Source organism: Chlamydotis macqueenii, chromosome 21 (assembly GCF_036417535.1).
Source record: "Chlamydotis macqueenii isolate bChlMac1 chromosome 21, bChlMac1.mat, whole genome shotgun sequence".
NCBI classification, from domain to species: domain Eukaryota; kingdom Metazoa; phylum Chordata; class Aves; order Otidiformes; family Otididae; genus Chlamydotis; species Chlamydotis macqueenii.
In genome coordinates, this window is record NC_141576.1 from 2,960,709 (window position 1) to 2,988,595 (window position 27,887).

Sequence of the window (27,887 nt, forward strand, 5' to 3'; positions counted from 1 at the left end):
GCAACCAGATATTTACAAGTATTTGGAAAATGGCTATTGCAGTCATTTTCATGCTTTGTAAATAACCACAGGTCTCAAATGGCTACATTGACATGGATTTTTTCCAAGCATGACAAACCCAAGGAGAGTTTACAGGGGTGGGTACTGTGAGGAAGCAGTGGGTGCTGGTGTGCCAGCATTGCTTCTGAGAGAGCTTTGGGCTACAAAGGACAATAATTATACAGGGAGAATTCTTTTGGGAAAGAAGAGTGGTAGAAGTCTTGATGGTGACTGAAGAAAAGAAATGCAGTAGAAGTCCATTAGATCAGAGAGAATTGACAACATATATTTGTGATAATGTATGATGCAGTTTGTGATTCAAAATTGAAATTTTCTTTAGTCATGTAGTTAAAGTGCAGTGATGCAGACACGTAAGAGAACTGAACATATTTTTCCATGTGAAGTACACCCTTATAGGTAGAAACATGAGTTTAATTTTTAATATAGCTTGAACACTTGAAAGCTTTGGAGGTCATTGGCTTGAAAACTGTTCAAGACCACTTTGAAGCATATAGATTAGCAGGTGCAGATCTTGCTACCTAGATCTAGGGCGGTAGAACTTGAGATACCAGAGGGCAGCTGCAAAAAAATAGACAGAAAGTTGTTGGTCTCTTGTTACAAAAGGCTAGGACTGTTCTCTGAAAAGAATTAAGATACCCACTAGATATGTGTATTACCTTTTCAGTGAGGAAATAAGCCAGGATGGCCTCTTACATACTTGCTACTAAATATAGATTTATTTTATTTTTTTTTTAATCAGAACCCTTCTGTTGTCTCAAGAAATTATGGACTATTATCCTTACTGCTATTTTAATTTAAAAATATATACTTAGATGGCTAAAAATACTCCTCCTTCCAAGCAAGGAAGAGATGCATCAGTTTCCAGGCTTTCTTAATTCAAACCTTTCCTGGTATTCCTAATTTACCCATTAAACTTTGCCTTTAGGGGCAGTTTGGTTTTACTCAAGTGAGCAGATTTATGTGACAGTCAACCCTGGTGTGCTCCTAATTAAACTGCATGTCCCAGAAGGCTGAGAAGACAGTGGGCTTAGTGAATCCTGTCTGAAAGGGGGATACAAGATGTAAATTTGAGCCTCAAGGTTACAGTACCAGCATAAATATAGTTACCAAGCAGTATAACAGATTCCTTTCACACAGTGACTGAAGTTCTGACAGGCATAAAGTCAGTGTTTTTCCTCATTCACATTTATATATCTTCGGATATTTTTAAGGGATAGCGCTTCTGTGATTTATTAAACTTTTTTTTTTAAGTTCAGTTGCATAAACCTGAGGCCTGAGTAGGACTTCATGCAGATGCGCAGCTGACACTGGAAACACCATATAATTGACTTTCAAGACAGAGGCTCCTGGAGTGAGGGGCGGTGACTTCAGTGAATGTAGGACATTCTGCTCACGCAAACAGCCAAGTCTGTGTTCTAAGCATAATGGATATAAAAATAGTTGCCCAAGAAAAGTTGTCCTTCTGAGGAACTCAGCTCTTATGAGGGCCTTTTAAAGCTGTCTCTGGCGTTGTTCTAATGACAGTGACAGGTCTCTGAAAACCAGAAACTGCGTTAATTCCCCTGATGGGAATCGTGCTGCCCCCTTAGGAATCTGTTTAGTGGTCACTGAGCTTTATATTTGCAAACAGAAAGAATCTTATTTTAAAGATACAGTAATAATTTAACTTGTATTGGTCATTTCCTCAAAAAAATGATTTTTCTGAAAGTAAAGGTACTTAACTCAAGCAACTTCAGATACACACAGAATGGAATTTTACACATGTTGGACAGAAATAAGAGAATTAAGCCACGACCAGAAAGATTCCAGAACTGCAAAGATGTTTTTGATTTGATCCTAACGTGTGAAGAAAGAGTCTATGATCAAGTAGTAGAAGGTAAGGATCTTGAACTGATAAACCACGTTAACTTTGAGTGCTTTTTTTCCTTCCTCCCTCAAGTCTTTCGCAAATCTGGAAACTTCTCTGACTACTGCTGCTGCAGGGACAAGAGCTTGCGGTCCATTGATGCAGACTTTATGTACCAGAGAAGTGATGGCTGAATACTTATTTCTAAAAGATGCTGCTTTTGGCAGCTACGCAGAATGTATAGCAATGTGTATGTATAGCAATTTTAAGGGCTGACATAAGGAAGGAGAAACTCAAATACATCTTTGGTTTGAAAATGCTCATAGATCTAGAAAACTAGCAAGTTGTATCTGATGGGCATTTTTTCACCCTGGGTTGGCAAGAAAAACAAAGTCTAAGCTGTCTTCCTTACGCAACTTCCATTCCCTTCTCTGCAGAAGACTTCCTATGACCTACCAAGCAGTTTATCCACGATAAATATCTCCTGTGCAGGTGGAGAAACTGTTCTTGAGCGTGGTTAACACTGCAAACGTGCTACGGCTTTGCCTTTAAATGAGTCAAAGTGAGATGTGCCAAAAGAATCTCAGTTGGGGACCGGGTTCTGCACGAACACAATGCAGTAAGCTCTGTGTGAACTCACTTAAGTCATGGGGTTTCAGCGATGAGTCAGTTACCTCCTGGACCGAGAACCCTGCCTCTCTCTGGAAATGCTGGATACAGGCTTATGTGAGGTTTAAGGTCTTTCTTTACATTGAAAGACCAGTCAACTGAATTAGTTTCATATGCATAATTTAAAAGGCTGTTGCTTTGCCTTCTCCATCCTCAGTGGTCATGTCACAAGCAATACAGAGCACAATACATTTGGGCTTCTGCAAGCTGAGCAATTAGTGTTCTGAATGTTTAAGTGTTGTGTTTGAAATGTGTTGGTAAGTTCTGAGAGCAAGTGCCTTGGTACTAGAATGGATCTTCAGCAAGTTCAGCATGTCTCGTACAGAAAGCAGCCTTCAATCTAATGTTTTAGGTGCATATCCTGAGGAAGGGATGTGAGGAGCAACGACTTGCTAATTTTCCAGTTGTGCATCTCTCCAACTTCATGGTAATGCCCTTCATAATTGGCCAATAAAAGGAAGAAGGCTTGAGTGCTACCAAATGGCCATAGATGTGAAAGGTGAAATTTTAAAACGGAGGCCTCAACAGGTTTGCCAAAACGGAGATTGCAGAATTAGGTTAGAGAACAGCTTGTAGCTTAAAAACAGTGTGTAATGGGAAGGTTATGTTAGAGAGACAACAATAATACGTGGGTGGATTGGTAAGAAAAGGATGTTTTATTTTTCCCCCTTCACCCCTTGTTAATAAACAGAACACATTCTAGCTGGAATTTTCTAGTGTGACTATCAGTGCTTAACTTGCAGAAGTTCGCCTTGCAGTTTAATTTTCAGAGTGCTGGATGTACAGTGCTTTTTTCAAAAACAGTAAGTTAAAACTCTCCAGGTATGGAAGCCCAGAATAATTCTTGGCTTTAGACAATCTTGATCTTGGTCTTTAAAGACTGTCAGAGTAAGGTGAGAAGTAACTTTTCTGGACCAGGGCAAATAAACTGTCGTCACCCTTCTGCAAAACTGAGTTCTTTCGTCTCCAAAATATCTCATTTTTTAAAGAAGAGGGGCACTTGTTTAAGACAATATTAAATAAACAATTTTCTAAAAACAAGTTTGGAGAAGGCAGAGGTGGACAACATCTATGTATTTTAAAGAAATCTTACGAATACTCTGTGTAAAATATTATACCACTCCACCCAAAATTTTGCTGTTACATGTGTTTTGTTTTCACATAGATTTAAATTCCAGAGAGCAGGAGACATGTCAGCCCGTACACGTAATCAATGTGGACATTCAGGATAACCACGAGGAGGCAACCCTGGGAGCTTTCCTTATCTGTGAGCTCTGCCAGTGTGTAAGTAGAGGCTTCATTGCCTGTGGATACCTTGGACCCAGCAGACTGTACAGGGGTTGGGGTTTGCTTAGTACTCCTTAAAGGTGCTGCACATTGCAAAAGGTGTTTAAGTGAAATCCATGTCAAGAGATGCAAGTTTCCAAATTCTTGTGGTTATTTTTGGAGCTGTTGTGCAAACAGATGAATTCTGAGTTCGTGGTTTCAGAAGCGGGCTCTGTGTTTGCATTCAAACCCAATGCATTGATAGCTTTGTGAAAAGCAGCGTTGCAAAGGCGTGTGCATGACCACCGTGCGTATTGAGCCTGTACTCAAAACCCCGTTTATAGCAAAAACGGCCATTTCAACAGCGGTTGCAACACGTGGGATTTAAACACCAGAGTTGCATTCTGAATCACGGTACATTTGAAAAACATCCTATGGAGGTGTATTTCATAGTACCACCCTGTTGCATGTATGGTGTGGAAGAGCAAAATGGTGCCTTCTGTCATCCGTATTTGGGGGCCCTAGCCCTTGAAGTAAGACTGAAATAGGCTGCACTCAAAATAATCATTGTAACTGTCAAGAGAACAGTCCTTTTTCAGTGTGCAAGTTCATGAGTTCACCTATTCCAGTGTGGCAACAGGCTTTTTCGCTCCAGCCTGTGTGATCTGTTCTGGTCTTAAATCCTTTCCAGATTCAAAAAGCCTAAGAGAGTTCAAGGACTTGAAATTGTAGCCGTCTGCTCAGTGCGCTTGTAGCTATTCTGAAGCTTCCATTTGTTATCTAGTGAGGATGGATGTTGCCCGCTCAACAAAGTACTAGTTAAGTGCCAGTTCAGAGGGTTGGAGAAAGAAGGAAGGATACACAGATAAACATGATGCAGAATATGTGTACATTTGGGAATGTTGTGAATCTCAATAAAGCACCCAGTGCTGCACTGTGTGGTACAGCCTGCTGGTTTTAGATTTCATGGTAACCGAATGAATTGAATTCTTACAGTTTTCTAAACTACATGGTATCCTTGGAGTCCAGTTGCTTAGTGTTTTTTCTCTTCTAGATACAGCACACAGAAGACATGGAAAATGAAATAGATGAGCTGTTACAGGAATTTGAAGAGAAAAGTGGAAGGACTTTTCTTCATACTGTCTGCTTTTATTAAAGCACATCTGTCTCTTAGGCCTTAATACAGATGAGGGAAGCATGTGTTTAAAGCTCTGATTATACTGTATTTTCCTGGAAAATTAATATTGATATTTTTTTTGTTGTTGTTGTTTAAAAACTCCTTTTCAGTGTCTTTTTGTTTTGTTTCAGGTATGCTGTCAGGTAGGCAGAGATACTGGTTGGGGTTGTACATATGAGATGATTAAAAGTATACACAAAGGCCACCTATTTAAAAATTAAAATCAAGATTTTCTTTAAATCCTACTTTAATTATTACAAGTAGGTTTTTAATTATAAAGAGAATGTTTCTTGAATATAAGTTTATAATGTATTTTTCCAGCCTACAAATTTATTTTATTTCAGTTGTGCTTTTTTTTTTTTATTTTAATGTGACAGAATGGCTGAACTACGTGAGGATATGAATGGAACAATGAAAAACAAGTATCTGTATATTATTAGATATAAAGTTGGAAGCATCCAATAAAAATGAAAAAAACCTGTAAGTTTGTCTGTTTTCAAAGTAGAAGCTAGGTAGGTGTGGCTGCTCTGTGAGGTAAGACACAAAGTATCTGAAGTTCATCCAAAGTGTCTTGGAGAGGGTAGAGACAGCAAGAAGGTCTTGATAGAAATCAAAAGACCTGAACTGTGTCCCTTGTTCAGAGAAGCTGTGTGTTTGGGGAGCTCATAATGATTCTGATCCTGTGTGGAACTGAAGTGAACCACTTTCTCTGCGTGCATCAGGGCACTGCCAGGAAATCTTACGGGGTCTTAACTGCTTTTGAATTATCGTGTGAGATTAATAAGACCGATAAAAGTGAAAACAACTAAATTATTAGACATTCAGAATGTGAATGCTGAAGTGCTGCTGCTTACAGGCAAGATAACTTCTTAAAAGTTCTTTTGTTAAAGGAACCTGTAAACGATTTGGAGCAAAGGAGGTTTGTGTGCTCTTTAATACTTGGATATGTGAGGACAACTCTTTAAACATCATGTTAAAAGTTCAATAGTATGAATTGGCATTTGAGTTCCTGGCTTCTCTTTTGTCATTCTGTCATTGACCTCTGACAACTCACACGAATCACCTAATTTTCCGTAACTTAAATCATTTTGCACGTGCGGAAAGTTTGTGTTCTGTATTTTCTCTCGATTTAGGGCAATGTTACCCATCTATGCAGACACCTTTGTATGTTGGAAGTCATATGGCAGTGCTACTTAACCTCTTTAAGTGAATACACTCACATATATTAAAAGGCATCTGCTCCACACCTGAAAAATTGTAAGTCCATATGGGAAAATACTTCTTTGCAGCTGCAAATCTTGAAGTCTGTTGAGTCAGGCCTCCAAAGAAATCTTACACCTCTCTCTACTCCTGGGATTTGGGGGTTGGATGCGGTTTCAGCTGCCTTGTGGGAAAACTTAGACCTCTGCCAGTTCAATCTGTGTCCTGGATGGTGTCCAAATGGGTCATTGCATCATACTCGGGTCCCAGGAATGTTTAATATCCCTGAATTACCTGTGCTGTTTTTCTTGTCTGTTAAAAATACTTAAAGCAGAAATTTTGTGGAGAACGAATGAATAGATCAGAACAATTAGGGGATGTGGAGTTTAAGCAGCAATTGTGATGAGGTTTGCAGAGTGTATGTTTTCTGATTGACTTGTCCTGTCCCATTTTGTTCCTGGATCCTCTATTTGAAGGATTTTGTTCAGCCTCCTCTGCTTCTGCTCATTTGTCTGTCTGATAACATTGCTTGTTACCATGGGGATATTTACAGCCAAAGGAAGAAGATGATTCTGTAAGGACTGAACTGCTTTAGTGATCTATTTAAAAAGATATTTCAAGCAAGCATGGTACTGAGTATTTTGAGCAGAGTTTTCCTTCCCTATGCAGTATCAGTACTGAAGTCTACTCTGTGGCAAGATGAAACTTTGAGAGTGTTTGAAAATGTTTTCTACTTTCAACTTAATTTATCCTAAACAGAGCTCTCTTGTTACTTTACAGAAAGGCAGCAAAAACCCAAATAGGATGTTTTAACTCGTGTTGTCTGTGTATGTGGAGACTTACAGAAGCGTCCTTTTCATTACATAAAGATTATGCTGTTCATGTGCATCATTGGCAGAGAATTCTCGTTGCTGTAGTGCTAAGTAGGAATGAATCGATAGAACTTCAGTTCACTGCATCTCTTCAACTGAAATGAGAAGCCTTGGTCTAAAAACATGATACAGTATACAGGATGATACAGAATTGTTCTTTCTATCCTAAACTTTCAACTCATAAGCAAAAACAACACTGGGAGCTGGTCATTTGTCACTTGTCTATTTACCAGCATGCAGAAGGATGTTTGACTGGATGGATGACTGACGTGGATGGACAGGCAAGTATTCTGAACAATCCACACTCCGGTTCGAAGTATTTCAAATTTCTGTGAGCGAAACTTGTTCTTCAGCTAAAGCTGTTCTTACTCTGGCACTTAACTTACAGCTTAGTAAGGTTACACACACACAAATATATATGCAGGTATAAAATAAACTCTGGCTAAACATGAAGTCAAAGTTATTTTTCTGTGTCAAAAAGAAATTTCAAGTGAAACTTTGAGTTAAAGGAAATGGCAAAATTAATGTAGTCTTCCTTTCAGTGGGGTGGCGTATGTATGATGTTAATGTTCTCTTCCCTGCCTTGTAGGTACATTGATATTCCTGTTGATAAGTGTCAGTGCTGAAAGATGGTCCGTTGCTTTAAGTCCAGTAGTTGGCATTCTTCCTGTTTAATGAAGGAAAGCAATGAAGGGCTAACACCTCGTGAACACAGACGGTGAGCATTCAGAATTTGACAGTGATGGGAGGTGTCACTTGTAAATGACAGTTTTCAGTTCTCTAGGCTGTTCTTCCAGTTTCCCTAAGACCAGCAGAGGTGGCTTTCAAATGCAGATTCCTCCCAGAGGTCACCCCGCCATTTTCTAAATGTAGTGACTGTGTTGTCAGCATTCCTCTCACTTTTTTTTACTTCTAGGAAAGACTATACTGATTAAAGAATAGTGGCTATTGAAGTGCGTTCATAAGATTTTGCTCTCTTGCTATTGTGAAGTCGATGCTACCGGTTGTGTGGGCAGATCTTTGCTGAGAACTTCTTGAGGTTTCCACCTCTCACATCTCAGCCCTCTGCAGATCCTATCCCTGCAGCACAGAGCAGTGAGCCCTGTTCACTTCTAGTTTGCAGGCTGGTTTTCTTTCACACGAGTCACTTTTGATAAAAGCTGGTGATTAAAGAGCAATGCCTTTTCTCCCCTCTGCACTGTTGGTGTCTGATCCCTGAAGTTCTCTGCTCGTTGGCTTCCTTCACTTGCATGAAGTAATGCAGAAAATGCAATCAGACTGCATATGGTGGAAAAGAGCATTCTTCCCTAGGTAAATATTGCTGGATCTGCCCGTGCAAAGATCAGTGATCCTAGCTGTATGTCCCCAATGCAGCAGCATAATGCATTTGTTGCTAGGCAGATTATCCAGCTTCAACTTTTATTTCTTATACAAGTAGGAGCTTAGAGGAGAGTATCGATAAAGACAAACACAAATGCTTGTACCAGTACAGGAACTGTGGAAAGAACAGGGGAATAAGAAACAGTCAGTGGAGTACAGGGAGGGTATAAGACAGCTGAGTGGGTTCTTATGCAGGAGAAAAAAAAAGAAAAATGAGAGAAATGCTAGCTCTAGTTGTTATTAGACTCTTCTATAGATTCTGACTTGTATGAACACCGCAGAACACCACCTGAGGTCTGTGCAAAAGGGAAGTGAGGGAGTCAGTTTCTGTGAAAGTGGCTTGTTCCTAGCTGGGGCTGCATACTCACAGCGGAAAAAAAAATAAATCTGAGGTGGTTCCCATACAGCTCTCTCTGCTCTTTTTCATTATTTTAGCCAGTAATGCTGGAGTATAAAAGACAGTTAATAAGGAGGGAAGGATGCATTCACTATATGCCCTCCAGTGCTGAGCTCTAGAGGAGGCTGGGTGATGCTACCAGGTCATGCAGCAGGGTTGGGTTCAAGCAAAGGAAAAGGCAGTGGTGACTTGATGAGGGACAGGCCAAATGCCGCTGAGATCTTGTAACGCAGGCAGTGGACTTGCCTGCGTAGGAGGGTGGTGACACTAGAACATGAGGCTTGAAACTGAACAGGAGCCATAGGTAAGGTGGATGCTTGTGTTCAAAAAGGAGCAGTTTACTTCTAGCAATATTAAAGTGGGTAGGAACACGTTTAACAAACCCATTGTAGACTATTGTGGCAACCTGAAACTGTCTAAGCATCGGTTAGCACCTATGTTAAAATGGCGGTCTTCACTCATACCAGTATAATGCCAGTTTGCTCAAATACAGTCAGCTGCTGCTGCTTCTTTTCATTAGATGGAAGTGACTAGTGAAAGTCTTTTTGGCCTTTTTTCCCCCTAGACATGCAGATGAAAGGCCAGACTGGCTGAACACCGTGCATGGCCTCAGGTTGTTCTTGGGTCTCTGGCTAACCAGGCTGTGAGCAGCCAGGAGCTCAGTATGTGCTAGCACTGACTGGGCCAGAAATGTGACTGCTAGTTTGTTTCTGCAAGAGTAGTCTGTTCGTGTTTGCCCAGGTTTGTCTCCAGTATGATCCCTGCCGTGGCTGTCCAGAACTCGTCGTTTCCATCATAGGTTGCTGTGAAGAGCTGCTTGTTGGAAAACTCAGTAAGAGTCTGTACCAAGTCTAGGGAGCAAACCTAGGTGTAGTGGGGTCAGGAGGATGGGACAAGACAAGCTTTGCAGCCGAGTCTGGACACGTTGAAAATGGGTCAGGAAGAACAATGAGGGAACCTGCTTGACTGACACGCCGCAGTAAAGCAAGTGTGAGACGCTCCTGGCTGCAGAATGGCAGATGTCACTTTGCTGCTGCCAACTGAGGGAGGATGAAGTGAAGAGAGGAGAAGGCATTTCTGACACAATTCAGTGCCACAGAGGGCCGTTAACTCAAAGGTTCTGCCTGGTGACTGGATTTAATAAAAACTGTGATAATTTCATGGCCGCTATCCACAGTTGCAGCCCTGTGAGCCTGTCAGACTCAGGAAATCCTGTACTCTGGGCAGTGCCAGTGGGTGCAGGAAGGGCCTCTGTGCTACCCCATCTGTGAGCACCATTTTGCCCAGGAGTGGTCTGAAATTTCTGAACTCAAGCAGCTGCTCTATAGCTGGAGGTGGGAGGTGTAAAGGGCACTAGGTGCAACCAGGACTGCAGCGTACCCAGAACAGAATGATCAGAATCAGTGATACTCGGAATCCCCATCAGCCAGAATTTTTGCTCCAAAAGGACAAGAAGGGAAGACGGCTCCTCCAGAGCTATGTTGAGAAACCCAGCTTATATCTGAGCCGATGACAAAATCTTTCCGCAGCGCCTTAAACCTAGCTGGGAGCTGGCCTAGCCTGGTTCATGGGGATGGCTGGGAGATCAGAAACACTGGCTGATGTCGAGCAAGAGTTCAGTTACACAAAATTCCTTGAGACTTGTCTTCAAGTTATTTGTTCTCTGCTGTGATTTTATTCAGCTGTTACTTTAAAAATGCATGATGTTTTCTACAACTAGCAGAGTATCTGGCTGCATTATCTCTGCATTACTTCTACTGAGGTCTGCATAGAGATGGTAGAAACCACGGTCTGGCTCAGTAAGAAGTGAAAGCAGCTTGGGGCAGAGGGCTCTTGGGGAGGGAACCCTGATGGGGTTGGGCAGGATGGCAACGAGAGGCGGTGTCCCAGCCTTGCTCCTCTTTTGCATGAAGTGCCTGGTTATCAAATGTTTCATGTGTGTGGTTTAATTTAAAACAAAAAAATCTGCAGTGCATCTGTGCTCTAATTTGAGGACACCATTTAGTGATTTTAATTGTGTGACAGTATTTTGGTATTTTCAATACCCAGTAGTAGGTTAATGACTGTTCCTTGAAGAATGGATTTTATATAACACAAGTCATTACATAAGGAGGCTGATTGTGGCCTGAGGAACAGAAGAAAAATAAATATGCAAGAATGCAAAACCCAGAACAAGCAAACTCTACCTTGATGGCTCTGAGAAGCCTAAAAAAAATAAATGATACTTGCGTTCCCGCAAGGAGAAGGTAACCTTGAGGAAGGCTGAGGACGTGGAGGGGAAAGCACTGCACGACACGAGGCAACAACCATCAAGCTCTGTGCTACCACGCATTTCCCACGTGGTGGCTGTAATCTCTTCTGCTCATCCAGATTGCACAGTTTACATTAAAAAGAACAACAAGCAAGCAAGCAAACACGAACTTACAGGCTGGTCACTTACGTTCTTTTATCTTTCCCAGAAGCTCCTAAACATGGCCTGAGTTGGACTGACCAAATAGCACGGTGCATTAAAACCGTGGGAGAACCTGAAGCATGACCTTTTGCTTGGACTTTAGATCTCAGGTTTGATAGATGGGACGAAGTTGTAGAGGGTAATTTTATTTCTGTTACAAAAGTGAGGGGGTCTCCCGTGTCTGCATCACCCCGGCTGTTCTTAGGGGGCTCTGGTGCCAGCGTTCCTGAAGAAGGGCCGGGTGCCCACAGCTTTCCCTGGGTGCCCCTTCCCCGAGAGAGGGGCGAGTGGGCGCTCGGGCCCAGGAAGACCCAGACCGGGGTGCGGGGAGGACGGGGCCGAGCCCGGGCGGGAGGAAGGGCGGGGGAAGGATGCTTTGTGGGACTCAAAAATGCGGCCAAGCGCCGCTGCCGAGGTTTTCGCTCGGGAAAAGGGTTTGTGGCTGCGATGCTGGGGGGGGGGGGGGGAAGCCCGGCAAGGGCAGGTCCGCAGAGCTGTCGCTGCTGCTGTCGCTCGCAATGAGCCGCTCTCGGAGCAGCACCTCCCCGCCTAGGTAAATGCCCGGGGTGGGCTGGGGAGGGGTGGGGAGGGGGCGGCCGGCGCTGCCTGGGCGCATCTCCCCGCTGCATCCCGCATCCCTCCCCCGTGCGGGGCTGGGCCGGGGGCTTCCAGCGCGGAGCGGAGCAGCGGGGACACGCAGCCCAGAGCCGGGAGGGGTGGTGGGTTTTTTAGGAGGTGGTGGTTAGGGTTTTGGTTTTTTTTCTGGTTGGTTTTTTTGTTTGTTTTTTTTTTTTTTCACCCATCGGGAGGAGGGAGATTTTGAGGAGGGTCGAGCAAGAAGATGCGATGAGGCTCCCCCTGGACTGGGTGATTTTTGCAGCCTGCCTCCTCCTCCCCCAGCCTCCCCCCCTCCCCGGTTTTGGCTGGCTCGCTTTCCAGTTGCTGCATGAAGGGCTGTGATTGTGGCGGTGTGTGCCCGCTCCCGGAGACGTGGCGCACCTCCCTCGGCTGAGGCCGGCGGAAGGGGAGAGATAGAGATTTTTTTTATTATTATTATTATATATATATATTTTTTTTTTTTACCTGTCACGTTTGTCCTAGAAAAATAAAAAAATAAAACGGGCAGGGAGAGGGAGCCCGCGGCATCCCCGGCGCGGGGGGAGTGCTTGTGTGTGCGTGTGTGTGCGGGGGGCCCTCCGCCGCCCCCCGCCGCACCGCAGCCTGCGGGCACCCAGCGCGATGCGCCCCGGGCTGAGCTCTGCGGAATAACGCGGGCTGGGGGCGGACGGACCCGACCGCTGGCAATTCCCTATTGATGTCCATGAATGCAAACACCATGATTTTCATGATCCTGGGCGCCTCTATCGTTATGGTAAGAGATTTTGCTTTTTTCCCTCCCCTCCATTCCCCCCCCTCCCCGCACTGTCCCTCAGCCTGGGCACCTCTCTGTGTACGCGTGTGTGTGCATGTGTGTGTGCCCCATTAAACACCAGAGATTATTTTCTTTATGACTGCTTTGGTCTTTGGCAATCAAACTAGAGTCAATGTTTTATTCCATCATCCAGAGTTGACCAGATGCCTTGGTTATGGGCTCTTACAGGCAATAGCTTGCTTGATGGACATGAATGCGTTGTTGGACAGATTTCACAATTACATCTTACCGCATCTGAGAGGGGAAGACCGAGTTTGTCACTGCAACTGTGGAAGGTAAGTTACTTGTGTAAGATCTCTCTCACCTGTCGTCCCCCACCCCAGCCCCTTCCCATCTCATCTCACTGGAAAGGCATTGGGAGGTGGTGGCCAGCAGCAGGGTGCTGCTGGCTAGACTACCATTTTTGCATTCTGGCTGTCTCTCACCTTCCTCAACAGCTCCTGCGTGAACAGAGCGGGGTTTCTGTTTGTTTTTCTGGAAAAAAAGAGAGTTTTCTGTGGGCCTGGAAGTCCATTTTCCTTTGTGTGCATGCTTGTGTATACGCATTTGTGAGCCCTGGAAAGTGAGTAACTTTCATGTAAAGGCTTGTCATTTTGCCTTTGTTGTCACTGGGCTGTGTCGTTTCTCAGCGTGTTTGTGGTCAGGGTGTTGCAGTTGGTGGTTGTGTGGGAACGGGGTTTGGAGAACCCAGAGGGTCTGTGTCCAGGAAGGAGCGTTGCTGACTAGGACAGTGTCACTTTGAGGCTTTGTAACCTTTGATCAGCTTTTAATTCTCTGTGGCTTTTCTCCTGAGAGTTGTAATGATGCTGGACAGCACGCTGAGGTACCTGGTCTGTGCTTTTGCAGAGCGTTTAGCAAGCTGCGAGCGTCGGGGTGGATTCTGCTGCAGGAGCAATGCTATTGCTGTGTACAAGTTCATGGCTGGACAAACACCTGCCTCTCTCCATGGCAGTTTGGCAATGCTTCATTCTCCTGAACGATGTAGTGCTGCTTGTGTCGTGTGTAACCGCCCAGGTGCTCAGCCTGTACCTGGACTTTGGCTGCTCTCTGTGTGAGAGCCTGGGGACTGAGTTTTGGGGAGGGGAGTTTCTCTCTCCTCTCCTGGACTGTTGTGAGTGATCCCTACCCTACGCTCCAAAAAGCCTCATTCCTCTCCTGTGCCTGGTTACTCACTGCCGGCTGGAGTTTCTTGTCTGTGTGGGGAGTGAAGCAGCATGAGGCTGTGCCAGCTAAAGGACATGGCTGGGGGAGCCCTCCCTGCCACATCCAGCGTTTAGACTGAGCTTTGCTCCTCTTCGAGCTGCCTCTGGGACCAGCTGCATCCTGTCTCCCAGGCGTCACATCCTTCTGGTGTCCCTGGTGTGGAAGCGAAGCTGAAACTGGGATGTGCATAGCTTAACAAAGGGAAACCGCTTTGCCCTTCCACTCTGCCTTTGGTGAATGAAGCAATCATTACCTTTCTCCTCACGGTTCCTCCTCAGCCTTCTGTGGCAGAACAGCAAAGAAGGTACAAACAGCACCTCTGCGGCCAAATGCAGCCAGGCCTGCGTGATCTAGTAAGCAAAGTCCAAATACCTGGCTCACTGGGCACCTCTGTGTTAAGACTAGTTAGGAAGACTGTGGACAAGAAACGTCCACAGTGTCTTTGACTTTCTTGGCAGTATTGTATTTTTCTTAGGTAATTTTTTTTGAGTCTTCTTGATGTTTTTTGACTAGTTTTAGAGTTTTCCTCTGCCGCTTCAAACTATTTCTCTTTTTGCTTATGACAACTGTGTTTCAACACCAGTGGTGGTGAAAATTGGCTACTGGTAGTAGACTTCAACATCTTCTGGAGTGACTGAGGAGTGTCAGGTCTCACTGGTGGTGTTGGCAGAGTGTCCCTTCTGCCCAGGTCTGAGAAGGTGGCAGGGGCACTCCTCTCTCTTCTAACTGTATGTCTGCAGAGATGTTGTTGAGGCAGACAAATGAGCCATGGCACTCTCCCCAGACATACTTAGGTCATTTCTTAGAAAGTGCACAAAACAGCTTCCAAATTGTCAAGTGTGGATCTGAGAGGAGGCAAAAAGCAGCAGCTTACCGGTTGCCTTAGGTACGTAGAAGCAACGGCTCTTGCCAACAGAAATAGCATACCAGTCTCGGCTCCTGAGCACGGGCTCCTGTTGTGCACGAGCATTGGTTTCACTGTGTTTGTGCTCTGACGTCGGAGACACTTGACGAAGCATCCCTATCCCATGGGACTTTGCGTGGCCTCATGCTAGGGTTTGGTTTGTGATCCTCACCTGCTCTCTGTAAGCCATGACTTGCTGCCTGGATGCTCGGTGTTTTGAGGTCTCTGATTTAAAAGGCAGGTGATGCTGAATGCGCCTTGTCCTTTTTGTCAGCTGTCTGAGCACTCTGAGCACAGGCCTTTAGCATGAGCCATGAGCGACACCGCCTTGCACCGGGCAAGGGTGCATCCTGTTGTGAATGGTGGTACTGGGCGTTGATAAAGGACTCTTAATTTGCCAGTAACCAAAGGGAGCCCTTGGAGGAGGGAACTGGCTGCAGTTCAGTGTGTTGCAGGGAGGAATGGGGAAAATGAGTAAATGTTGCAGAAATGGAAGGGAAGGAGGAACTGAAATAAATGAAGATTGATACGCCATAGGCTGAGCTGCTACGATTACTGTTTTTCCCTCCTGCCCTAGCCTAGGTTATAGTGTCAGTCACACCAACTAATTAATTCGGAAATGTTTTCCTTCCCCTCTCCTGTCGTGGTTGTATTCTTCCTCAGGGTGTCAGAGTGGACCCCATTCCCTAGGAACAGTGCCATGTCTAAGCACCCCAGGCTGGCCTGGGGCATCCAGGGTACAGCAGGGTGTGCTCTCCGGAAGGAATCGGAATCCATGCTGAGCTGATGTCAGAGTGAGGGTCTGGGAACTGTGGCCATGCTGGTGGTGGCTGCAGGCAGCGAGGGCTGACTGGGTTTGTGTCTCAGGTGCCAGCTGAAGCCGGCTGTGCCAGGGGATTTGGGGCTCTGTGCTGTGCCCCTCCCCGGCCTCTGTGTCCCACTCTGCAGGGCCCCAGGAAAAAAGCCCAGACTGGAGCCCTTGGCTGTCCCTGCTGCTCTGTGGTGTTGGAGTGCCCTTCCCAGACAGAAGACTGGGAGGACTGCAGGCAGCCCTGGGTGGCCACCGTTTGGCTCCTGGCTCAGACCACAGCAGGCAGCGGGGCAAAGGCAGATGTATGTCATTAGTGCCTCTGCAGCCCAGATCCCTGCTCCCTTGGCTGTGTTTCCAGCTCCCTCTCCTCCCTTCTTTCTGCCCACGCTCCCTGGGGAGGGGCGGCTGGGACACCATGAGTCTCCCTCCAGCGCTGGTCTCTGGTGGGAGGCTGGCAGGCAGCAGCCTGAGCCATAACAAGGGATGCCCCAGGCTCTGCCCACATTTTGGTGGCTCTGGGCTCATTAGAGTGGGCAGGATGTGCCTTTCCTTGAACTCTGCCAATTCTCCTCTCCATGAGGGACTGGACCTAGCAAGAAGGTCCTAGGAGAAGTGAAAGCAAGTGCTCGCTTATGGCACCCTGCCCACTTCTTCCTAAAATGCCCCCTGCCAACCCTTGCCTCATAGAGAGGGCCTAATTCCATGCAGCTGGGGACTATACTTCGGGGTTTTTTCCCATTTTCCTAAGCACTTGTTGTGTTAGCAATAACTGGGGAGAGTCACTGGGGTCAAGACATTAGGGGAAGAAAACCAGCCCCATCTTCAGGCGCTGCTGAACGCTGGACACTTGGCACTGCTAGGGCTGATCTCTGCCATCGCCACGCACGTCCCTGTGGCATCGGGGTCGCTGGCGCTGTTTGGGGCTGAAGCTGTTTCTTGTCACTTGATGCTAGAAGCAAGGTAGCAATTTGTTGGGGCAGGAGTGACCTCGTTACACTGGGCCCTGGCAGGTGCTTCTCAGGTCTGTGGTGTCAGCAGGGAGTCGTGGCCCCTTGCTGGAGGCAGGAGAGCTGAGAGGGTGCTTGTGGAGGCTGTGCTGTGCCAAGTTCTCAGTGACTGCCGGGACCCCGTGGCTGGCCGGCTGCGTGGTGCTGGGAGGTGATGCTGTCTGGAGGTGCAGCTGCCAGCCGCCCTTCTCTCCCAGCCGTGGGTATTTGTGGTCTGTAAGTGGCAACGTCCACCGAGCCACTCTTTTCTGTTTGAGCCAGCCTGGGCCGGGCAGTGCCTTTGCCAGAGGAGCGGTCCTGCTCTGAGAGCCGAGATGGATGGTCCTCTGGGCTGCGGGTGCCAGCAGATGCACGCGTCTGTGCAGGTGGGCTGTCACTGTTAGGCTGGACTGATGGTTTCCCACTCGGCAGCTCTAAACCCAAGGAGGGCAAAGCTACTGGAACCCCTGAGGCCAAAGTTCAGCTGTTGAGTGGGAAAACAATCCTGCCAGTTGCTTGGGAAGAAAAGCTGGTGTAGTGATGATGCACGAAGCGAGAACATCAGCAGAGAGACAGGGCTGGCCCTGGCACCTGGCGCTGCGCTGAGCCTGCGCAGATGTGCCTGGTACGACAGGGACTGTTCCTCTCTTAACACCTGCCTTCTTGCTGGAGGAAGAAGGGGTGACAGCCACATTTACGCTCTGCTGGCTCCTGTTGATGCCATGCAGCAATGTGCCTGCTGGAGCAGATCCCTGGGGGAGCTTGGCACCCTCTGTCCTCAGCATGTGGACATTCAGGCTGTCCAAATCACAATGCTGGGGCCTGCTTGTGTGCAGGCAGCTCAACCTCTCTGCTCCTACCTCCTTGGGATGTAGCTGTTTCCAGGAGAGAGCAGGGCTATGGAGGACTGCAGAGGTGTAGCACTGCCCCAGTCCGAACGTCTTGGTCCCAGCCAGTAAAGGGTCCTCTCTGGAAGCAGAGAGCTGGCAGCAGATCAGGAGCTGGGTGATGTCATGCAAAGGAAAAACACCAAAGGGCGTCCGTAGAGGCAGGGTGAGTTGGAGAGAACAGACAACACCTGCATGGAGCAAGGACCCGTCAAAACAGCCTGGAGGGCCTGGAAGTTCCCTATCTGGGAAAGGATGGGGACCTCAGGAGCTCTGGCATGTGTTCTCCTTGCCACTGACCTTCTGAGTGACCTTGGGTGAGTTGTTCTCTCCCAGACAAGGTCTCTCCCGGTGAGCAGGGTTAGAAAGGGCTGAGAGGAGCATCAGCCTTACCTGAATGCCAACACCCTGCAGCAGAGCTGGGGGCCTGGCCAGCCCTCAAGTCAGCTCTTCGCGTCCGGGGATACTTCAGCCCCCCTCTCTGATCCAGGAGGGAAAGTCGCAGGGCAAGGCTATGCTGGACCTGTCCTGAGCGACTGGTGTGCGCAGAGACCCTGCGGTGCCATGGGCTGCTTCCCCAGAGAGCACAGGGTGGAAATGTGTGAGGTGGCTGCTGGCTGGGGCTCTGCCCGGCTGCTGGGGTCACTGGCAGCACCAGTGACCGGGGGGGCTGGCTGGTGGTGCTGCAGAGCGTTGTCTTGTGGCAGCACAGCTTTGAACAACGCTGCTCGCTGGGCTCTGTCCGTGGGGGAGCCAAATGCTGCCCTCCGCACTCAGAGGAGGGTCGGGCCAGCAGCGCCGCTGTCGGGAGGTACACAGAGAGTACATTTTTGCTCTGTTTCCTCCTTTCCCAGCCACTCTGGAAAAGCCATTAGACCCCTCTGTCCCCAGATCCTCTGTGGATGTGCTGGGAGTGCTTGTTGCCTGGTGATGGAGACCACCAGGCCTTTCTTGGGCTTCTGGTGCGAAGGGTCCCAGGTTTTCACCTCTGCAATGGTGCCCTCCACATTGGTCTGCTTTGCTGGCAGTGGCTCTGAGAGGCGCTGGGCTGTTTTGTCACGTTTGGGGAGAGGCTGCAAGGTCAGGACAGGGAGGCTCTTTGCTGTTCCCCAGCTCTTCTCGGAGCCCCTGTGCTGGGCGTGCCTGGGTGCTGTGCCTGGGGGCTGGCTGGCAAGGCAGGATAAGCCATGTTCCCCCAAATCCAGCTGGAGCTGGGGAATGGGTCAGTCTAGCCAGGCTGTGACAGCTGCAACGTGAGCCTGGGAGATGTGACATGTCTGCTACCCATGGAGAATGACACCTGCCCAGGAGGGAGCCAGGCTGAGCCAGAGCATCGGCGGCGCCGGCAACCCCAGCAGAGCGGGGAAGCAGGAAGCGTAGAGGCGAGGCAGCGACGGGCTCTTTGCATTTAAACTGCCAGATCGGTGACGTTTTTTTTAAAGGCTCCTGTGCTGTGCTTCGGCTGCAGCAGCCAGTACACACGCAAGGTCACTGGAAGGGACAATAGCGCTTTGGGCAGCTTGGTGGTGAAACTTCCCACCACGCTGGCCAGGGCTCTGCTCCAGCCCGGCTGCGCTGCTTGTCCTGGGAGGGAGGAGACGAGGTGTTCCCCTTTTGTCACAAAGACTGGGAAAGGGGACAGGGATGCTACAGCGTGAGCGTGCGTGCAGACACAAACACTGTGCTCCCTTTGTCCAACAGCTTCAGTTTCTCACCTGAGCCAGGTGCTGTCGAGCTGGGGATGGCTCAGCAAATCCAGTCTCTCACTCACTTCAGGAGAGCAGCTGCTGGCAAGCACCAGGCTTTCCTGCTTCGGAGGGATTTTCTGGCCTGAAATGTGTGATATTTCTTTTCTTACAATTATATCTGCTTCCTGTGGAAGCTCCTTTGTATCAAGGGTGGAGCAGGGTCGTTAGATGTGGCTGCAAGCGCATGGCACACGAAAGGAGGTGGCGCATGATGAACTTAGTTGGAATAATTTGGCCTGGATCTGTGGTGAAAATGGATAGCAGCTTGAACTGCGTATGACCCTCGGGTTGTTTGCTACATCATTTTCTTGTAAAGAAGTGTGGTCAGGACATCGGTTTACCTTTTGAGGACCACACGCACTTTGTGACAGCTGTCACAGCTGAGGATGCTGTGAACCGCACTGTCCTCACACCCGTGTTGGTTGTCTAGCTGCTGGCTAAGGTGATGCAAGGCTGAAGGAGATTTTTGTCTCTTCCCAAAGGTCTTTGGTTGGTGAAACAGGCGCTGGCTGGAGGGCTGTGTCAGCCCCTGGACAGCCACATTTCTGAAAACAAGATTTGGCCAGGAGCATTTGCTCTGAGGAGCTGCCCTGACAGAACCTGGCCTCCAGCACCGCTCCCCTCCCTGGCAGCGCAGGGGCGTGGAGCTGGTGGTGGCTTGCTGCACCCACGTTGTCCTCAGCTTAAAGGTGATGTGTTCCCTCACTGGATCCAGCCCCCAGAGCCATCCAGGCCATGTTCCAGTTTCCAATTCCCTGGATAGGTGGTGGGGATCCTGGACCTCTGCACACTATTAATAACAAGCTGTGCTGATGTGCCCGTGCCTCTGAATCACTCCTGTGACATCCCCAGCTTGAGCTGCAACAGAAAACTTCTGGGGGTCTGTCCCTGGTCTCCTCCCTGTCTCAGTGGCGCCACTCTATCCTGTTTTGCCAAAACAAAGCTTACAAACCCCTGCAGCCCAGATCTCCCAACTGTTGCACCAGCAGGAAAAAATAATCTTCCCTGAGCCTTTCCGGAAAACTCTGAGCAGTGGAAACCTAGCATCGGCATCTCCACCGCATAGAACTGCTCTGGTAACCCAAGGCTCCCCAAAGCTGCCTGGAAGGTAGCAGTGCAGGGCCTCACGTGCTTTCCTAGGGTACTTTAGTGACCAGAGGCTTTCATTTTAGGGAAATTTGTACCTGGGATCCAACTTTGATTTAGGACTCTTGGAAAATTAAGTTGCCAAATCCAGGCAGGTCAAAGGGTTTGCTCTCTGTTGAATCTTGCCTCCTATGAATCTCCTTTAGACTTCTTGGTCGCTCACCGTACAACAGGACTGACTCCTTTCTCCCCTGGGCACTACGGTCCCACAGCGCTTAAGGCTGTAGAGGCAAAGGGCTGGCACAGGGATGCTGTGAGGACTGACTCCCTCCTTATGGGCTGCTGGAAGCCCATGGTCACTTTGTGTGCCCAGCCCACACAGGAACACTGAGAAAGGGTCAACCAGCCATCCCTTCTTGGAGCTCCTTCCCTCTGTTGTCTGACTGAGATGCGCCTTATAGCTCATGGCCATGCAGAGATGTTGGTGGAGTCACACTGGAGAGGTTGTGTTGGAAATAGTTGTTGCCAACTTCAGTTGCACCCCAGAGCCGGTTACGCTGTCTGTCTGTCTGCCCCACTCCATCCAAATGACCTACAGACCTGGACTCATTGCACTGTGCAGCCTGGAGAGCAGAAGGCTCGGGAGCAATCGATGTATACAAACACATGAAGGGAGGGTACGAAGAAGGGAGGGCCAGGCTCTTGTGTGTCCTGCCAGGACCAGAGGCAGTGGTCACAAACTGAAACACGGGAGGTTCTGCTTCAACATCAGGAAATACTTTTCACTGTGAGGGTGACTGGGCACTGGGACAGGTTGCTGAGAGAGGTTGTGGTTTCCCTCCATCTGAACATGGGCCTGGGCAACCAGCCCTGGGTAGCCCTGCCTGAGCAGGAGTTGGATGGGATGATCTCCAGAGGTCCTTTCCAACCTCTACCATTCTGTGATTCTGAGATTTTTATGGAAGCTACAGGGGCTTCACCTCTGAGTCTGCACTCTGCAATCGCTAAGCTTTGGGGGCAGTCCCCTGCACATGGCAAGGGAGTGTCAGGCCCTTGCTGCTGCCCCTGAAGTGCTGCTCAGCCCAGTGATGACCAAAGAAGAGCTGGAGGAGATCCCATTGCAGCCTGCAGAGTCAGCCTGCGAGAGGGACGAGGCAGGGAAGAGGTGACTGTGTCCCTTCCCTCAGTGTCCTGCAAGCAGAGAACAAGAGCTGTGAAGAAAGCAGACTGCGTGGTAGGAAAAGCCTCTTGTGAAGCCTGTGAGGAGAGCGCCATGTCCCATGTTACTGCAGTGCTGGGCGTGCTGCACGTGTGTGTGTGTGTGCAGATACGTGAGTGCTGCAGGCACATCCCTGCTCCTGAGTACTGGGGGAGATTTGGCAGTGGAAGGAGTGTGCTCGGACTCTTTTCTGGTACATGGCTGAAAACCATCTCGTGTGGACCCTTCCTAGGCATGGGTCGTCCTTGATGCATCTGAGTTTTGCTTCTCTCAAACCCAAAGATGGCTGTGTGTTAGTGACGCTTTGCGTGAGGAGGCTTTGGATGGCCCTGTGGGTTGTGACACAGCGATGAAGAAGAGGTGCACACCAGCTCCTGCTAAGGCACTCGAGCTCTGGATCGTTTCAAGGAGTCTAGGTTTCTGGAGATGTTTGTGGACTCAGCTTTTAGGCTGTTTCTGTACTGCAAGAAGCGAAAGGGAGTAAGTTAAAGACCTGCCAGGTATCCCAGGTGGTGAGTGGGGAAGCATGGCGCATGGGAGGTGTGAGTGAGGCTTGCTTCTTCCCCTCCTGCAGAGGGGCTGTGTCCATTAAATCAATGTAAGCCCTCCCATTCGTGAGTAAGAGCCCTCCCTCACACACCCTCTGTCTCCTGGGTTTTCCCAAACCAAATGAGGGAAAACCATCTCTGTAGTAGACAGCCTGGCTAGGTGGGCTTCCCTTCCACCCAGCCTTTGCCACCCTGCCCCATGCCGTGGCACCAGGTTGTACGCCAGCCCTATGTGCCTTCATCTGCTGGGAGCTGGAGCCTCTGGTGCAGGCGGTCTCCATTAAGTCATTGCTGAGATTAGGGCTGTTTTCGGTAGGTTCCTCTGAGTGGAGGTTTGTTTGTGTAAATATTTGGACGTTTCTCAGGCGTGATTATTGAGCAACCTGCACCTCATGCATATTCAGAGGCCTTCAGCGATTGCCTCCTCTCCTGCATGTGGGAGCAGGCCTGGGTCCGTGGATGTGGGAAGGGTGTGAGTGTAGGTGATGCTGCTGGGGGTGGAAGTGGGCAACGCTGGGGAGACCCCGTGCAACTGTGCCCTGGTCTTGAGCGGGGAGCACTGCTGATGCATCTGTGCCACGGTGGCAGGACGGTTGTGGTGGTCTGACACTTGCAGCCAAACCGTAGAAGTGCTGGCAGGCATGAGGGTCTGCTGAGCACACCTCACCATGGCTGGGTGGCCGTTCCTGGGCTCCCTGGCAGCGGTGACAGCTCCTGCCCAGGCAGTGCCTGCCTCTAAATCGGGCAGTGGGAGGAGGCAGGATGGCTGTGCGCAGAGCCTGGGCAGCCTCATGGCCCCTGGCTGCTCTCAGGGAAGGTTACGAGCCATGTAAAGCGGATGCAGGGGCTGCAGAGCAGCTTGCTTCCAGTTTTACTTTGCATCCTGCATCCCCTGTCACCTGGGATCCTCCTGTCCCACATGCTCAGCTCACCTGTCACAGCTGGTCCCCTCCCATTCACCCCCAAGGACCTGCCTTCTATTTCTACTCTACCACTCCCTCACTCCATCCCTGCCATTTTCCTTCTTCTCCCAAGTTACCAGGGGCTCTCAAGCACTTCATCCCAAGCTTCGTCTCTACCATCTCATTGCACAAATGAACCCAAGCGCCCTTTTGGCATAAGATATGGAGCCAGCCTCTCCAAAGCCCCCGAGAGAGACCGAAGGCTCCGAAAGCTCCAGGATCCATGCTTTCCCTCTGAGGAGAGCGGCAGGCTGTGGCACAGCAGCCCTCCCCACTGCATGCTGCTGTGCATGTTGGCGGGCAGGGCATGTGCCGCACGCCTGTGCTGTGCTGTTTGAGGACAGGCAGGCAGTAAGAGAGCCTGAGATGGTTTTAGAGCTCGCGTGGCTTTTCCAGGAGGGATGTGCTGCGGGGTCTCTGCCATCTGCTGTCTGAGGATGAATTAAAGGCACACTTTCCAGTACTTCCTCCATGGCTGTAAACATGCTCTGGTCTAATATGTGAAAAACACAATTCTCATTTTACTGAGCGAAGCAGCTCACGTCTGGAGCCGTGCCGTGGAGCTGTTAGCACGGGCGGCACTGCGCAGCAGAGGACTTTTCCGACTCCGGTGAGGCAGTGTGTTGTGGATGCACTTGCAGAGCTGCGCTCTCGGGCCGTGTGTACCCGCAGGAGCAAAGTGTTACTGACCTCTGCCTGCCAACACGGACGCGGCGGTGCCCTTTGCGTCCCTGGGGGGTGACCACTCCAACCTCACGCTGTCCTTAATATTATCTTTGGTTTTACAGATGATGAACTTAGGCACAGAGAGCCTGTGTCAGGAATGCGACATGAGCTCCAGGCATGGGTTCAGGTTTCTGTGCTTTTCTACCTCGCTCTCTGCCAATTCCTCTGCTCACACAAGCACAAAAAGCCGAGGCAGCACTTCTGCTCTCGGAGATGTTGGTAGGAACTGGAAGGAATGGTGTTAAACCAGCCCCTGGCCACAAGAGCAGGCACTGGATGGAAAACGTATTCTGCTCTTCTCCACTGATGCTTTTCCCTGTTTCTGTTCCCTGCAACAGGCATCATGTCCATTATGTTATCCCGTATGACGGGGACCAGTCAGTAGTGGACTCCTCGGAGAATTACTTTGTGACTGACAATGTAACCAAGCAAGAGATCGATCTGATGCTGGGACTTTTGCTGGGCTTTTGTATAAGCTGGTTTCTGGTGTGGATGGACGGGGTTCTCCATTACGCGGTGCGAGCCTGGAGAACCAGCCGACGGTATGGTAAGTGCAGCCTGATGGGCTCCCTTTACCCTTCCCTCCTACACAGGGAGGAACGTTCCCGTGGAAATAGCCAGCCGAGGATCCTGGCCTTGAGGGCTCTGCTCTGGAAAGCGTGAAGTGTTGGTGCAAAGGGGTGTTTGATGGAAAGCAACACCTTTACCCGTAGGCAGGCTGGCAGATGGTGGTTGTATGTCTGCACATGTGGGCAGAATACCTTCAGGCCAGACAAAACTTCCCTGAAATCTGGATTTTTCTGTGCATATAATTTGCAGCCAGGCACATGCTGATGGAGCGCAGCCTCTCGTTGTTTGTGTAAACCTGTGACAAGGTGCTGATGATGACAGGCATTTCTGTGGTGTGCGAGGGATGCAGCAGCTGAGGTTTCCCTGTCCTCATTGCTGTTCCAGATGTGTCAGTTCTTTTTTCAGTGGTGACATCAGCCCCACAGGGAGAAGTGTTAGCCGTACCAGTTAGTCTTTGGACCAGTTAGCTCAGCATCCTGAACTAACAGCCCGAGAACGACCAACAGGCACTCCTCTCCTTCAGAGTCCCTCTCTGCCCCTCTGTGCTCTCTCAGCATGGACGTGCCATGGACTTTAATTGTTGGAGGGGAAGAAAGACAGAAAAACTATTAAAAATAGCAAATGATTTGAAATTCCATAACAGTGTCCCTATAAATCTCAGTCTCTCTCACTCTGACTGGTGGTGTCTGTGAAATTACAACTCAGAGGAAAAGGAGAGCAAGCAAGAGAAAGATTTATCTGTAAACCTGTAAGAAATTCTAATTAGGGAAGCGGACTCTCTCTAAAAACTGAGATCAAAACAATATTAATTTCTCATCAGTCTTCCCAAATCCGCAGCAGCCCCAGAGCAGTTTCTGAATCAGGACTCTCTGGGGGCTGCGTTGCTGTTATGTCCCAAGCAGAAGGCTAATTGTCAGGGTTTCCCGTGAGTTCTAAGGTACCGAGCCAATGTTGAGGCCATGACACCTGGTTTTGACCTCCCCCCCGGCGGCTGTGATCTCCTCAGTGCCCCTGGGGTTGGCAGGAGCTGTCCTTGGGCGAGATGCTGGGGAGTACAGCAACGCTGCTCTTCAGAGCTGCTGCCTTTTCTTACGGAGCTGGGAGCTGTAGGCATGGTGTCGCCATCTAACCTACCTTCTGTGAATGGACACTGCGTAGGTTTTTATTTTTAGTAATTAATTTAGTATTTAAACCAAATTATCTTTTTTCTTTTTTTTTTCACCCAGTGTATGCATATTCTAAGGCTTTAAGAAAGGGATGGCCAATGGTGCAATAGATGTATGGATACATCTTTTCAGAAAATGCAGGATTACTTTGCACCCAGCTTTTTCTTCCCTTGGCAACCCCACTGGCAGTGCCCCTTTCACGCTGCAGACGGCTGACCTCCCCTCTGGCCTGAGATACTGTTCCTTAGTGCCGTCTTAGTGGTGTTGCGCTGGTAGCACAGGACTGGTCTGCTCTTAAACCGGGCTGGTTGTTGCACAGCCGTGTACTTGCACGGATCCCGGCTCTGTTCACAACCCTGTGTCCTCACCATTGAACGCGTGGGAGAAGAGACCCTGGAAGCTCTCCTCATCTAATCTGTGAGGGTTCCAGCGTGTACTGTGCAATGGGACGTCACGTCTCTTTCCAGTAGAGGTTTTTACATGCCTTGGACTGCTCTGACAAAGAGCAAACTGGGCTTCTGTGCGGTGCTGAGCACGTTTCACTAAGGGCAGGCTGAACAATCACTGGGGAATTCAGAGCAAAATAATGAACGTTGAGCTTTTAGGTATTTCCTATTAATTCAAATCAACTATGAAAATCTAGGGATTGTAAAGGCAATAAGCAGCAAGAATCCCTATTTCCTTGTTGAATGAGTACCTAAGCTAAAATTTCCTTCTGAAGACAGAAGTGATGCTTGTGACGATAGGGGTAGGGGTAATACAGCCACTGCATGGGTACAGAACGTAGAGCCCTCCCTGAAATACAAGAGTACCACTCAGCAATGACTCAATGTCACATTGTGTCCTGATCAGCTTAAATTCTGATCTATTAGGATAACCTATAGCTCTTTCCTGACGGAAGAGAGTTCTTAAAATAGCAACTATCCTATGGAAACTCAGACATCAGAGAGCGCCTCACAGTAGCTGCAGTCACACAGCACCTCGTGCTTGTTGCAATAATTCAACTTTGTACAATCTCTGGGACTTTCAACTTCTCCTTTGTGGGGCTGGGCTGTGTATTTCTGGGTGGAACGAGCCAGAGCGCTCATAAAACTGAGTGGCAGCTGAAGCATTGCTACAGGCAAAGGTTCATGGGCCGAGAGCTGAAACACTGGCTAAAAAATGATGCTGTCCAGCCTGCACCAGCTGCGGGGCAGAAAGGGGCTTGTGCTGATGGTGGGTGAAATTGGACAACATTTCAGAAAAACCAGGATTGACCAGGGATGCTGATTATTCAGCAGCAGTGTGCTGCTGTTTCCCTGGCAGCTTGGTCCCCAGAGCAGCTTCCTGCTAGCTACAGAGTTTAGCAGAGCTCGGCGTGAGGTTCCTGCCTCTGCTAAATCTTGCCCATCCTGTTCGCCCGACGTTGGGTGTGTGAGTAAAGCACAAAGAGGGCTGGAGGACAGGGCTCGTCATGAGGTGTTGGTTCCTACCAAGAGTAGAAAGCTGGACTCTGCTTTTTCTAACTCCCACTGTCATGATGGGCCAGCGCAGCCCATCCATGCCCATCTTAAAACAAGCGGTTCTTCCAGCAGGCACAGCCCAGGTGGGCTCTGCTGCCTGCCCAGGGCCATGGCTGAGGGGTGGGTGGCTGGTGGTTGGGTCAGGGCACAGGCTGGTGCACAGCTGGGAGAGGAGTGGGCAGGGCTGTGGCTACAGCCAAGGAATGGTCCGGCTGGGGAACAAGTTTGGTCCGAAGGGGAGCCCCAAGGATGGCCTTGCCAAGGCCATAACTGGTGCCTGATTTCTGGGGGGCAGGCCAGGAACAAGGCTACAAAAGGCAGGAGAACATGGGTCTCATCATCCCTGTAGTATTTAATCTTTCTTCTCCTTTCTGCCTTCCAGACAATTCCTGGTCTTGGATTCCGAAGTTTTGTAACTTAAAGGAGTTCAGAAAACGTCATCACAGGCAGTACGAGGAGGCGACTGGGAACATGGTGCACATCAAACAGAAGCTGTACCATAATGGGCACCCCAGCCCACGGCACCTCTGAGGAATGCCTTCCCCTCCAGAGACTGCAGTGAGGTTTTAAAAAGGACTTTGCTTTTCTTCCAAGGGAACAGCTACTAGTTTGCTCCTCTATGGAAGCCAGCCGAGGACACAATTTTACTTACCCATCCCGTGTGTCCCTGTGGCACACCATGATGCACAACTAAGCCAGTCCTGGATGCTAAGCAGCCAAGACATTGCACTGTGTTCCACATTTTATTTTCAGACTTGTGTATATATGTAAAAAGCAGACAAAAACAAAAAAAAAAGAGAAAAAAGAGATTTGCATTA

At 48.9% G+C, this 27,887-nt stretch overlaps 2 protein-coding genes across 5 annotated transcripts in view; both read left to right on the forward strand.

The window, feature by feature from the left end:
• Window positions 1-5,558, forward strand: part of SSU72 (SSU72 homolog, RNA polymerase II CTD phosphatase) — a 29,198-nt gene extending 23,640 nt beyond the window's left edge. The window contains exons 3-5 of the mRNA XM_086764283.1: window positions 1,797-1,936; window positions 3,741-3,859; window positions 4,896-5,558. Coding sequence (XP_086620409.1) covers window positions 1,797-1,936; window positions 3,741-3,859; window positions 4,896-4,997 — 361 coding nt within the window. The 3' untranslated portion in view covers window positions 4,998-5,558. The remainder of the gene's footprint in view (window positions 1-1,796; window positions 1,937-3,740; window positions 3,860-4,895) is intronic.
• A 6,281-nt stretch (window positions 5,559-11,839) lies between these two features.
• On the forward strand, window positions 11,840-27,887 carry TMEM240 (transmembrane protein 240). Of its 4 annotated transcripts, none has more exons than XM_086764659.1 (4): window positions 11,840-11,872; window positions 12,920-13,026; window positions 24,170-24,378; window positions 27,452-27,887. In XM_086764659.1, exons 2-4 carry the CDS (start codon window positions 12,935-12,937, stop codon window positions 27,598-27,600), a joined length of 450 nt encoding a protein of 149 aa, XP_086620785.1. In that variant the 5' UTR covers window positions 11,840-11,872; window positions 12,920-12,934; the 3' UTR covers window positions 27,601-27,887. The 4 variants fall into 4 exon arrangements, with proteins under 4 accessions (XP_086620785.1, XP_086620784.1, XP_010114145.1 ...); XM_086764658.1 differs by lacking the exon at window positions 11,840-11,872 and adding an exon at window positions 12,303-12,691 and having other exon boundaries at window positions 12,885-13,026; XM_010115843.2 differs by lacking the exon at window positions 11,840-11,872 and adding an exon at window positions 12,303-12,691.